Source organism: Morus notabilis, unplaced genomic scaffold (assembly GCF_000414095.1).
Source record: "Morus notabilis unplaced genomic scaffold, ASM41409v2 Scaffold130, whole genome shotgun sequence".
NCBI lineage: Eukaryota > Viridiplantae > Streptophyta > Magnoliopsida > Rosales > Moraceae > Morus > Morus notabilis.
Genome location: NW_010359451.1, coordinates 98959 through 108871, shown reverse-complemented (window position 1 = coordinate 108871; position 9913 = coordinate 98959). Strand labels below are relative to the sequence as shown.

The window sequence follows — 9913 nt, the reverse complement described above, 5'->3', positions numbered from 1 at the left end:
GTTATTTCATGAATATTTAAACCCACCGATTGCTTCCATGACTTTCATAAAAAGATATAATGAGGTGACAAGGTGTTCATTGAACGATGATGTCCGCTTTCATGAATGAGTTACATTAAACTCTATAATGATTTAATTGAAAGTCAACCCCGGTAGAATTATTCAATATTAGTTCTTTAGTATGAGAAATCCTAGAAGGGATTAGCATGTTACGATGTATGACATTTCCAGTCAAATATTTATATTGAAGTACCTTGAAATTATGTCAAACTTTATTTAGTTAGTATAAATGATTAGAAGATATTTGAATTAATAGACCATTATAGACAAGGTTTTGAATCAAGAGTCTAGCTTAGGTATAAAGTTGATCGATGGTGTAGAATGACATGGTGGAAATTATAGATGATTTTGATTAAGTTTGATCAAGGGTGGAGATTTATTTAGATGCTTTGAGAAGGCTTGCATGCATCCAACTTGTTTGAAGAATTTGCATGGCTAAATTAGGAAGTGTCTCATAAATGTGTACCATGCAAAATATTAAGTGATAGTGATCCATGCATGCTTAAGATAATTTGATAAAATAATCAATTTGAAAAAGAGTCAAACTTTGTCAAAAGACCAATCAAGTGCTAGAAACCCTTTCTCTCTCTACTCTCCCACTCTCCCTCTCTTCCTTTTCTCTCTTGCCCCACGTCCCTTCCTTGCTTGTGGTCTGATTTTTCAGCCCATTTGGAGACAAAGCAAGTCTCAATTTTACCCCTCCAATGCCCCCATATATAAAGAATAAGATGCCATTAGAAAACCCTACCTCCCTCACTCATTTTTCTCTCTCACTCTCACTCCTCTAAGCTAGGAAAACCCTACTTAATCTCTCCCTCAGCCACGCCTCTTCACAGTCCAACTCTCCTTGATTTCACCCCTCAAGTCTCAAAGACATCCCTTCTAAGAAGCTTGAATGGAGTAGTCTACAAATTAGAGATACTAGCAAGGTAAGTGCTTAAGATCCAAGTCTTGTAGTTAATTGTCTCCTCCTTATTTGGGTGTAAACTAACCAGAGAGTGTTTAAAGGAGATCAAGAAGGTTTGGAGCTCAAAAGGAAAGGAGAACTCCAACCAAGAGAAGAAAGAGGTATAGATCTAAACTAGAAACCCTAGATCTAATTTTTCTTGAGGATATGTCTTATAGAAATGTGATTTTCATCTAAGTCTTGAACATGGAATGAAAATATATTTTTATGGCATGACAATACAGAGAATGAATTGCAAATAGGCTTTTGAATCATTTGACTTGAAGTTGTATTGATCTAGTTATGTTAGATTTAAGCTTAGGTTGCAGTCAACATTTTTTCTGACCAGCATGTAAAACGTCAGATCTTGTTTAAGTTGAGCTTCAAATCTGACCTTGATATTTTACGGGTAGCAGCTAGACATCATAAGCTTTCTAACGAGATATCATGGACCCTAATACGAGTTTTGTACAATTTATTATGAATTTTTGAATCCAGATAGAAACAGGGAATTTTTGCAGCAACCCGAGACTAAGTTGTCCAATAGGATGAGTTATGAATTGAATCTGGTAAAACTGTTTTAATGGTAGTTGATATGAAATCTAAGGACACTTGTGTTAAAATTTGAGAATAAATGGAGTAGAAACGAACCCGAAAATGTGATTTAGAGTTTAGAGGACCTTTACCGAAAAATTAAAAACAAAAATGGAGAGTTCAAAGTGCTAAGTTGCATTTGCTTAAGTTATGAATATTTAGGGGTTGTTTAGGATGTTTTTCCACCGTCCCAAATGAGAGAAAACCAAAGGATTAATCTCCTTATAAGTTAGTTACCCGGTATGAGGTCTAAAACTGTAAAAGTTGTAAAACCGGGACCATATTACAAATTAACAAACCTTAAGTGAAATGAGGGTTTTAGATCTCTGTGAAAATGCTTCTTAAACCCAAATAACATGTTTTGAGTGAGTTAGGACTTAGATTGGAGTCTGAAATCCAGTAGGCTCTTATAGGGGCAAAAGTGTATTTTTACCACCGTTAAGGGTAATAAAAAAATTCTACCATACCCACCGTATTTCTACAACTTAGATCTATATAAGAGTTGATTTTAAGATTAAATTTAAACTTAGAGGGTTTGAGTCCAAGCGGAATCGGAATTGGGCCTCTAAATGCCCAAATCAATAAAGTTCACTTAGTGTAGAAATGACAACACTAAAGTCTCAAAGATTGGGCCTAAGGCCCAATAATAATTTTAGAAAGACCAAAAGTTAAGAAAAAATCTTTATGGTTCCTTAAAGATGAACGGCTCTAATGTCAGCCCAAAAAGATGAACAGCTCCTTAAAATTTACGTCTATGATGAAGTAAGGTAATTAATTTATTTTGTAAATAAATAAATTAATTAACGAATCAAGAAAATATTTTTCTTAAAAGAAAAAAAAAGAAACTATTTGAATTCATTTTTTTTCTAAATAATTATTAAGTTAGGATTTAGTTGATTATTTTGAGCAACTAATTGTTATTTTAAGGAAATGAATTATTTATATAATTATTATTTAATTATCCACTTACAATTAATTAATAACGATTTGAAATAATTGATTTTTATATGTATTAGTTATTAATTAACAATTAATCATAAAGGTAATTTATAATTTAAGAACAGCAATTATTAATTAGTTAAGTATAATTAATTAATAGTTAATCACAGTTACATAATTATTTCTTCAATATTTTATTAAAATCTATGATTAATTAATTAATTAATTAATTAATTAATTAATCAATGAATTAATTAAATTGTTAAAAAGGTACAGATTAAGAGGTTAGATTTACTAAAGCTAGATAAAAGAGTAATTAAGCGGCCTTAAATAAATGGTCTATAAGAGTCAATTTAGTACCTTATTCTAATGAGGAAAGTACTGTGAATCAGGATAAATAATTGGCTAACGGTAGGCAAGGCAAGTGTGATTGCGGACTGATTGCACACGAAACAGGTGAGTACAAACCTCACCTACAGCATGAATGTGTTTTTGAAAATATGTTTGAAAAATTACCTTTTTGTATTGTGTAAATTTTCTATAGTATGAATGATGAGTATGATGCAATATATGTCCCTTTAAAGGAGTTATAATGTTATTCTTTTGTGACATGAATGATAAGTGTAATATGATGTTGCCTCTAAAAGTATTAGCAATGATATACTCTCGTGAGATGATCATAATCGCATGTTCACCTAAATAAGAGGCTAAGGTAATAAAGACAAGTTAAGTGTCATACCGCCCTCCGGCCCATGCGGATGAGAGGTTTTCCCCTGGCTCATGGGGATGGGAGGTTTAATAAGGATAAATTATGACCTTGGGTGTAGCTGGACGAAATGTTTGGATCGCCCCCCCACTCCCTATTGGTCACGCGCAAAGGGTACGAGCACAGGGCCCCAAGGTAATAAAATACATTTTGATAATTGAGCATAAAAGGTCATGCATATTTATATGATGTTTATCTATGCAAATATTTTGTGAGGATATTTGTACTTACTGGCCTTTAGCTCATTAAGTTGTTCATGTTGTAGGTAAATTGGGTAATTACCCGCAGCTTAAATACTATTGATGGGTTGTGTAACACCCTGAAGAATTAATTGAGATTAATTAAGGTAATTAAGATTATTAGTGTGCCTAATCTAGATTATTAATTGAGTATAAATTAATAAATGTTTCTCACACGAGTGAGTTTAAATAGCTCTAAGGTATTTAAATTATTCTCAGCAATTTATTTAAACTCAGAAGTGTGTATGAGCGCATTTCTAGACTGCTCTTTTAAAATATTGTACACATGTCTTTTTCTTTTCTTTTTCCTTTTCTTTTCTTTTCCTTTTCTTTTCTTTTCTTTCTTTCCTTTTCCTTCCCGTGCATCTCTCTCTCTCACTCTCTCTCTCTCTCTCTCCCGTGCATCTCTCTCTCTCTCTCTCTCTCTCTCTCTCTCGCGTGTCTCTCTCTCTCTCTCTCTCTCTCTCTCTCTCGCGTGTCTCTCTCTCTCTCTCTCTCTCTCTCTCTCTCGCGTGTCTCTCTCTCTCTCTCTCTCTCTCTCTCTCTCTCTCTCTCTCTCTCTCTCTCTCTCTCTCTCTCTCTCTCTCTCTCTCTCTCTCTCTCTCTCATTTTTGTCCCAAATCAAACGGATCTTGAACCAAGGAAAGATTTAAGAGATCTTGGGTTCTTTGGACTTGTTTTAGGACCTAGAACCCAGATCTAGTGATTTTCCTTTGAAATATCTAGATTTGAGACTGAGATTTGCAAGTTTTAGACTGGTTTCCGTGAGCTTCTCTCGCGCAGCTGATTCTACCGGTCGACCGGTGCGGTCGACCAGATCACATGGAAACCGGTCGACCGGATTGCAGGCTGACCGGTCAACCGGTCCGGTCGACCGGTGTGCACACTACCGGTTGACCGGTAGTGTTGCACTGCTCTGTCACCGGTCGACCGATTGACACGGGTTTGACCCTGTTTGGCCTGAAAATGCTGTTTTGACCCCTGTTTTCGGGGAGAACCCAAATTAGCTTCATTTAGGGACTTGAGATGAATGGATTAGCATCTTTAATCCTTGATTTGAGATTGAAAACCCTTGGGGTGATAATTTGCAACATGAAAATGGATTAGGGCACACTAATTTAAAATCTTGGTACATAATTGAGATTTAGATCGCTTTAGGAATGAGAATTGATCCTAAACTATTGTCTTGCATCAGTGATCGCTGAGGATTCAGACTGAAGGGCCTTGAGGAAGCGGAAGCCGGAAAAGGTAACGCTAGTCCCAGGTTTAATGGTGCGAGGTAGGATTTTTATCCCTTTTCTTTGTGAGCCTGTTTTCAAAAATGATTTTGGCCTTGAAAATGTTTTAAAGAAAGGGATTGGTTTGTGAAAGAAAAACGCTTTGAAAACCATGGCTTATTTAGTCATGGAACCTCATGGCTTGTCCAGTCATGGGGCCCGCGGCTTGAGTAGTTCGTGGAGTCATATTAACGATTTCAAAATGTTAATGAATGATTTCTTAAGCAAAGAGATCTTGTGAACTGGTAATAGAGTCTATTGCTGTAAGCCTAGATAGGATGTAGAGAGTGCATCCTCGGGGGCAGAACCCGAAACTCGGTCCGGGTAGGCGAGGCACTTGGTTAGGTAAGTAATTGTACTAATTACTTGCTGAAGCCTCTAATACGGTTATTTTCGGTTATATTTCCTTTGAGAAAAAAGATGTGAGGTTCCAGCTATTCTGTCGGGACTGAATGTCTTATTTTATTTACTTATTCATTTATGTGTTTTCTCGCGCACTTATTATTCATTTATTTATAACGTTTATTTCAAATTATATCCTACTGGGCCTTTCGCTCACATTTTATGTTTTAAATGTATTAAACCCCTCTCAAGAGATTCTAGGAGCGGTGCACAGTAGCTGGACAATTGCTACGGAGCAGCTGAGTTGTGCTGCTGTTGGAATCAAAAGAGGATCGTGGACATCCTCTCGGACAAATGTAAGGAATTTGAGGAATTCTGTAAACTTATGTAATATTTGGATTAACTAGACTGTGGTCGATGTCTGTTGTAATGATTATTTACATGAGCATGTATGTACGATACTGTATGTCCTGTGGGGTGGAGCCCTGTGTGTTAGAGGCTCCAGAATTCTGTAATTTATTTATATTTTAATGTAGTTGAGTGGGGCTCGTCTGGGAATCTACTTTATTAATCCCTAATCGAGCTCTACGTCACCCACCCCGTTTGAGGGGCGTGACAGGAGTGGTATCAGAGCCCTAGGTTAAGAAACCCCATGATTGTACATACATGTGTGACATCTATTATCCACTGAACAGTCTAGTTTTATTTCAGTTAAAGGAAATGGCGCCTCGCCATAGGCCCGCTAATCAACCGGCACAACAGAATCAGGGATTTCTGGATGCCATGTATGTTGCCTTTCAAGGCATGGCCACAAGAGCTCAAAACAAGCGGCCGGTTGAGGATAGGAAGCAAGGGTACTTCCGAAAATTTAGGCGTGCGCCTATCCCCTCGTTTAATAGTGAGGGAGGACCCTAGGAAGCAGAGTTCTGGTTAACTCCATAATCAAGCATTTGAGTACTATAGGAGTTCCAGATGAATACTGGGTGGAATTTGCTTTATACAAGATGGAGGGTTTAGCAAATACTTGGTGGAAACAGGTCAAGAGAAGAATAGATGTTACAGGACTGACCTGGGAGCAATTTGAGACACTGTTCAATGAGCAGTACTTCCCTCAGAGTTATAGGGAGGAAAAAGCGCTAGAATTCATGTCTCTGCTACAAGGTGACATGTCTGTAAGGGAGTATGAGGTCAAGTTTAATGACCTGTCCCAGTTCGCACCATCTTTGGTGGAATCTGAACAACTTAGATGTCTTAAGTTTGAGAAAGGCCTCAAGAACTCTGTGAGGAGACCATTGGTGGCTTTGAGAATCCGGAATTTCCAATATATGGTGGCTGCTACTACTAGGGTGAAGCAAGATAACATAGCTTATCACCAGAGTAAAGAACAAGTTGGAAGAGTTTCAGTTTCTGGGGGACCATCTGTTTCCGGCAGACCACAGCGGAGTGGTAGAAGGAACCGCAACCAGGGACAGCCTGGTGGGGGAGTGGTTAGCGGTGGCAGTAGTTCGTCAGGAAGTGACAGAAGTGCTCCATACAGGCCCAAGTGTCACCATTGTGGGCAGGTGGGTCCTATTAGGAGGAATTGTCCTAATCGGCCGCCGGCTCAACAAGCCCAAAGTGACGCTTCCTACAGTCAAGAAGGGCCACCACAGTATATGCCACCATATCAGTCACAACAGAAAAGAGCCCATACCCCCCTGTGCCGACTTATCAACCCCCTCCGTATACATAATTCTAGCCTCAAGTGCCGAGACCGGTAGAACCACCTCCACCACAACAGTATAGGCCTCCGACCCAACGGCCTAATGTTGGTGACAGAGGGAAAGGGAAAGTACATGGACAAGCTTATACCCTGGCAGGAGGCAGTTCGGGAGATCAGACCAGCAACGCGGTGGTTGAGGGTATGATCCTAATCTCTCATTCTTTTGCTCACGTGTTGTTTGATACAGGTGCCACACACTCATTTATATCAAGTTCTTTTGTACGGACCTTGAAACTGAAATCTGAGAATTTAGAAGTCCCGATGACTTTGAACTCTCCACTGGGATGTGCGGAGGTAATGAGTGTGTGTAAATCGTGTGAAATCATGATTGGCGGTGAGCGATTGAGAGCAGATTTGATTATCCTTCCGATGAGCCTGTTTGATGTGGTCCTCGAAATGGATTGGTTGTCAGAATACGGAGCAATTGTTGATTGTTACCGTAGGAGAATGACTTTGATGACTAAGTTTGGAACAGTGATTTCTTATCGGGCAGATATGAATCCAGTCCTAGGATAACGAATGTTGAAGTACAGTGTTGGGGGACGGAGGAATCTAGCATATTTTTCGTCTCTTCTTGCTCTAGAAGGTGAACCCGAGATAACTGGAGATAGTGCGGGAATCCCTGTAGTGGATGAGTTTACAGATGTATTTCCTGATGAGCTACCTAGTTTACCGCCAGATCAGGAGATTGAATTCTGTATTGATTTGGTTCCGGGAACGGCACCTATTTCCATTCCTCCATATCGGATGGCTTCGGCGGAGATGAAGGAATTGAGAACGCAGCTTGAGGAGCTGGCAGAAAAGGGATATATCCGGAATAGTACTTCCCCTTGGGGTGCACCGGTGCTATTTGTGAAGAAGCACGACGGATCTCTTCGGTTGTGCATTGACTATCGTCAATTAAATAGGGTAACTGTGAAGAACAAATACCCACTGCCGATGATCGATGAATTATTCGATCAGTTGGGTAGATCACAGTTCTACTCTAAGATTGACTTGAGGTCTGGGTACCACCAACTAAAAATCAAGGAGGAAGACATTCCGAAGACTGCTTTCAGAACTCGATATGGACACTTTGAGTTTCTTGTAATGCCTTTTGGGTTGACGAATGCCCCGGCTGCATTCACGGATCTAATGAACCGTGTTTTCCGGCCGTACTTGGATCGGTTCATGATCGTCTTCATTGACGACATACTGGTTTACTCGAAGACTTGGGAAGAACATGAGCAGCACTTGAGAATTGTTCTTCAGACTCTTCGAGAACACTAGTTGTATGCTAAGAAGGAGAAGTGTGACTTCTGGCTGACAGAAGTGATGTTCCTTGTACATGTGATTTCTGGACAGGAAATATCTGTAGATCCTTCCAAGATCGAGACTGTGCTACAGTGGGAAAGGCCGAAGAATGTATCGGAGATTCACAATTTTCTCATACTTGCAGGGTACTATCGGCGTTTCGTGAAAGACTTCTCGAGTATTGCTGCACCGCTGACTCGGTTGACTAAGAAAGAAGTCAGATTCCAGTGGGACGCTGAGTGTGAAAATGCTTTTCAGGAATTGAAGGTCAGACTAACAAGTGCACCAGTCTTGACTATTCCTGATAGTAAGGAACCATATGAGGTGTATTCTGACACCTAGGGAAGTGGGCTTGGCTATGTCTTAATGCAAGAGGGACGCGTGGTAGTGTACGCATCTCGCCAATTAAGACCACATGAACGGAATTACCCCACTCATGATTTGGAGCTGGCAGTAGTAGTATTTGCTCTGAATTATCTCTATAGAGCAAAGTTTCAGGTCTTCTCTGACCATAAAAGTGTAAAGTACTTGTTTACTCAGAAAGACTTAAATCTCAGGCAAAGGAGATGGGTGGAGTATATGGAAGATTACGACTTCACTCTGTAATATCATCCTGGAAAAGCTAATGTGGTGGCTGATACCCTTAGTAGGAATACGACGGGGACTCTGGCATCATTAGCTTTAGAAGATTGGAAAAGGACTGAAGTGGTGAGTGAGTATGATCTTCAGTTCTACGAAGATCATAACCGGGCCATGGCGTATAATCTGATCTCTACACCGAATATTGTGCAACAGGTTAAGCAGAATCAATGGTAGGATCCACACCTCCAAGGAATTTGGATTCGAATCCAGAATGGAGAGCAATTCAAGGATTGGAGAATCCGAGAGGATGGAGGCTTGTATTTCTGCAACCGCCTTGTTGTTCCAAAGGCAGGTGAGGTAAAGAAGACGATTCTGTAAAAGGCGCACAAATCGAGGTATGCTATTCATCCGAGAAGTACAAAGATGTACCAGGACCTGAAAAGACAGTACTGGTCGAGAGACATGAAAAGAGACGTTCGTGAGTATGTCTCGAAATGTGTGACTTACCTCCGGATTAAAGCTGAGCATCAGAAGCCGGCGGGAGAGTTGCAACCTCTTCATGTCCCTGGATGGAAATGGGAGCACATCACGATGAATTTTCTGATGGGGCTACCGAGAACCGAGCTGAAGCACGACGCCATCTGGGTGGTGGTGGATAGGTTGATGAAGTCCGTGCACTTCATACCCTTTCGTGCGACGTATTCTTGGAGGATTCTGTCAGAATTGTACCTGGAGCACATCGTGAGGCTACACGGAGTGCCATTGTCTATCACGTCAGATCGTGACACGCGTTTTAATGCAAGGTATTGGAAGAGTTTTCAGAAAGCCAGGGGAACGGACTTGAATTTCAGCAAAGCATTGCATCCTCAGACTGATGGGCAATCTGAAAGGGTAATTCAGATTCTGGAGGATATGCTTCGTGCTTGTATTCTGGAATTTGGTGGAAACTGGAAGAAATACATGCATCTAGCTGAGTTTGCTTACAACAACAGCTATCAGGCCAGTATTGGAATGGCACCGTTTGAAGCTCTGTATGGTCGTCCTTGTAGGTCACCTGTGTGTTGGTTGGAACCAGATGATCGACTGAGCACCGGACCGGAAGTCATTCAAGAG

The 9913-nt window shown here is 40.2% G+C and overlaps 1 protein-coding gene and 1 long non-coding RNA gene across 2 annotated transcripts; both read left to right on the top strand.

Moving 5' to 3' along the window:
* The first annotated feature begins 822 nt into the window (after positions 1-822).
* LOC112090871 lies at positions 823-2997 on the top strand. Its single transcript, XR_002901860.1, has 3 exons — positions 823-989; positions 1069-1128; positions 2932-2997. It is a non-coding gene; the product is annotated as an uncharacterized LOC112090871 (long non-coding RNA).
* Positions 2998-5883: 2886 nt separating this feature from the next.
* LOC112090853 lies at positions 5884-7389 on the top strand. The gene is made up of 3 exons (XM_024163108.1): positions 5884-6037; positions 6127-6725; positions 7369-7389. The coding sequence occupies exons 1-3, from the start codon at positions 5884-5886 to the stop codon at positions 7387-7389; spliced, it is 774 nt and encodes a 257-aa protein (XP_024018876.1).
* The last annotated feature ends 2524 nt before the right edge of the window (positions 7390-9913 follow it).

What these genes read in the sequence shown, in the direction of transcription:
- LOC112090853 (XM_024163108.1), top strand. Translation starts at nt 5,884, where the DNA reads ATGGCGCCTCGCCATAGGCCCGCTAATCAACCGGCACAACAGAATCAG. An exon ending in GTACTTCCGAAAATTTAGGC is followed by an intron (nt 6,038 to 6,126) that starts GTGCGCCTATCC and finishes TGAGTACTATAG; the next exon opens with GAGTTCCAGATGAATACTGG. An exon ending in AGTGTCACCATTGTGGGCAG is followed by an intron (nt 6,726 to 7,368) that starts GTGGGTCCTATT and finishes TTGTTACCGTAG; the next exon opens with GAGAATGACTTTGATGACTA.